Below are 3,129 nucleotides of genomic sequence, written 5' to 3' on the forward strand. Positions count from 1 at the left end.
TATTTTAATATATGACTAATAAGTGATTGACATGTGTTAAAAAACACTGAGAATCGTTTCTTCTGCCAATAACTGCAGCAACGATTCTTTACTTTCTCTTTCCTATTTATAATTTTTTATTTGATTTTATTAAAAGAACTGGGGAGAAAGCAACGCCAGTAATCATGGTCTTACGACGACATCTTAATAATACATAACAAAATAATCTAATCCTTTCACTGAATGGAGTCTTGGTTCAAGAAAGGTGCGCACTAGCTAAATATTATATAAATAACTACAAAAATGATATCATTGCTTTTGGGAATGATTGGATATTATTGGTATAATCCCAAACTCTAATATCTGGATGTTATACATTGTCACGTCAGGTTTTTGCTATGTGAACCTATTTGAATGTGATACTCAGAACTGGAAAGCATGGAACTACGGGTTTGCCTCTAGCTACGGTATTTTTAAAACAAAAACAGACTAGAACCATGGTTTAAATGGTAAAGGTTTCTTATATATTTGAGATTGTGAGTTAGGTTGATAGAATTATCTAATTTTATAATTTTATCAACCTAACTCACAATCTAAAATATAAAATCAGATATATCTCCCAAAAATATACAGTATGTTTAGATATTAATTATCTAATTTTATATTTTATCCAAACTTTAATTTTATATATTTTATCCAAACTCTAACACTGGGCGTTAGTGTTACATAATTGTAATAGGCCCATATCAAGCCCAAAATATAGAATGATTTTGAGGACTTATAAGTTGACCCACACTAAAAAAAAACTTCCATCTTCAATCTCTCGAGTCGATAACCCTAATTTCACGACGAGCAAGCAAGAGAGAGAGAGTAAGCCGTTTCTCACAACTCCCTAGTACTCTTCAGGTAATCGCGATCTCCGCTTGTCTCTTCTTTGTATTCATCTATTCTTTAATCTGAGTTGGATCAATAGATTTGAATCTTTTGGTTATTGGTTTTTGATTTTGGTAATCTTGTTTAGAGAATTGAGTTATGTATTGTTGAATTTGATAGGTAACTACTGGAACAAATGTCGCGTGTGTATGTTGGTAACTTGGATCCGCGAGTTACTGAGCGTGAACTCGAGGATGAGTTTCGTCTCTTTGGTGTGATCAGGAGGTACGAATTTGTTTACTCTAACCTAATTTTTTAGGTATTCAATTGATGTGTCAAGTGTTTAATTTAATATCATTGTTCTTTTGGTGTGTCTGTGTAGTGTTTGGGTTGCTAGAAGACCACCTGGTTACGCTTTTCTTGATTTTGAAGACTCAAGGGATGCTCGTGACGCCATCCGTGCATTAGATGGTACTCATTAGTCTCCTATTCTGCTCTCTTTTGAATTATCACGGTGAAGCTGGTCTCTGATGTTTGGGAGATTGATGATATACATATGCTCTGTACTGTTATGGTAGGCAAGAATGGATGGAGGGTAGAGCAGTCTCATAACCGTGGTGGTGGTGGTGGCCGTGGAGGAGGCGGTGGTGGTCGTGGAGGTGATGGTGGTCGTGGACGTGGTGGTTCTGATTTGAAGTGTTATGAGTGTGGTGAGTCTGGTCACTTTGCACGTGAGTGCCGCTCTCGTGGTGGTTCGGGTAGGCGTCGCAGCCGTAGCCGTAGTCGCAGTCCTCCTAGATACAGAAAGAGCCCAACTTATGGAGGACGGAGGTTATTGTCCCCCCTTCTTTCTGATTGACGATTTGTTTACTAATGTCTATTGTTCATTGATCAACTAACTTGTCTTTTGGGTTTCACAGGAGTTACAGCCCTCGTGCAAGATCTCCTCCTCCTCCAAGGCGTCGCAGTCCTTCTCCTCGTGGTCGCAACTACAGTAGGTCACCACCGCCTTATAGAGCACGTGAAGAGGTGCCATATGCTAATGGGTAAACTCCCTTTACTCTGGAGTCTATGCTATCTCATTCAATATTTGACTGGAATTGAACTGATATCAAAGCGACTGTTATTTGTTACAAGTGTTTGTGGCATATTATTTTTTGTTAGATGTTCAATACATCAAAGTCCTTACGACTGATAAGCTTTTGTGTTTGTTTACGCAGAAATGGTCTGAAAGATGTGCGTAGAAGCCGGAGCTGAGTGTTACTACTTGTCTAGATAGCAAGTGATGGAATCAGGATTCAGGAGACGACTGTGTGCTGGTGGTGTCATGAGGACGCTCAAGGGAAATAGTATCTGTGAATTTCACTAAAAGAACATGTTTTAGCTGTGGGCTGGATTTGATATGCTTGCTACTTTTGAATTGCTGGGATGCTTCATTTTGCGTTTGGATAATGAAGCCGTAGTTGTATCTGCCTTTAGGTAAAATACTTTTAAATATCTACCCAACTTCTTAAAAGACATAAACAGAACTTATGCTAAAAACCTATGTGTTTCTTTGTTTTTGTGTGTGTTATGTTCTGTTGTGTCGAGGTTTCTTCGGGTTTCTACTGCTTCATTGGTTATCTGCTTCTCTGCCTTCTTGGTTAATTTCATCGTCCTGCTATGAGATCTTCATAATTGTTTACCACTTCTTCTGCTTCATTGCTTATCTGCTTCTGGCTTCTTGGTTATTTTGATCGGCTTTTGGCGTCTTCATAATAGTTTACCATTACTTCTGCTTCTGGCTCTTGCTCATTTTGATCAGCCTGCTTTGGGATCATCATAATAGCTTACGGCTAGTTTTGCTTCATTGCTTATCTGCTTCTGGCTTCTTCATCATTTTGATTGCCTGCTTTGGATCTCATAATAGTTTACCTCTACTTCTGCTTCATTGCGTATGTGCTTCTGGCTTCTTGGGTATCTTGATCGGCCTGCATTGGGATCTTCATGATAATTTACTCTGCTTCTGCTTTGCTCTTATGTTTGAAAACTTCATCAGCTTGGATGATGTCGTCTTCAAACCTCTCTGGTCTTTCTTTTCTTGAACTTAAAATGGCCAATAGGAGCTGCACGTAGCAACTCTGGCAGGTACTTGTCTCAACTGCAGTCTGTTATAATAGTTTAGAGTATATGTACAATGTCTCTGCTCGGTTTAAGGTGTGCATTTTTCATATTTGATGTTCTCCTTTCAAGTCCAGGTCTTACTGCCCATTTGCAATAGTTTCTGCTTTTGTTTCA

The 3,129-nt window shown here is 38.6% G+C and overlaps 1 protein-coding gene across 1 annotated transcript; it reads left to right on the forward strand.

Moving 5' to 3' along the window:
* LOC104713910 (serine/arginine-rich splicing factor RSZ22A-like) lies at positions 767-3,129 on the forward strand. The gene is made up of 6 exons (XM_010431140.2): positions 767-885; positions 1,033-1,137; positions 1,235-1,323; positions 1,431-1,683; positions 1,773-1,898; positions 2,073-3,129. Exons 2-6 carry the CDS (start codon positions 1,049-1,051, stop codon positions 2,107-2,109), a joined length of 594 nt encoding a protein of 197 aa, XP_010429442.1. The 5' UTR covers positions 767-885; positions 1,033-1,048; the 3' UTR covers positions 2,110-3,129.

The sequence above is a fragment of the Camelina sativa genome, chromosome 9 (assembly GCF_000633955.1).
Source record: "Camelina sativa cultivar DH55 chromosome 9, Cs, whole genome shotgun sequence".
In the NCBI taxonomy this organism is placed as follows: domain Eukaryota; kingdom Viridiplantae; phylum Streptophyta; class Magnoliopsida; order Brassicales; family Brassicaceae; genus Camelina; species Camelina sativa.

Excerpts from the sequence above, each read along its gene's own strand:
- LOC104713910 (XM_010431140.2), top strand. The coding sequence starts at position 1,049 with ATGTCGCGTGTGTATGTTGGTAACTTGGATCCGCGAGTTACTGAGCGT. Across the intron at positions 1,324-1,430 it reads CGCCATCCGTGCATTAGATG|GCAAGAATGGATGGAGGGTA; the intron begins GTACTCATTAGT and ends CTGTTATGGTAG. Across the intron at positions 1,684-1,772 it reads CCAACTTATGGAGGACGGAG|GAGTTACAGCCCTCGTGCAA; the intron begins GTTATTGTCCCC and ends TGGGTTTCACAG.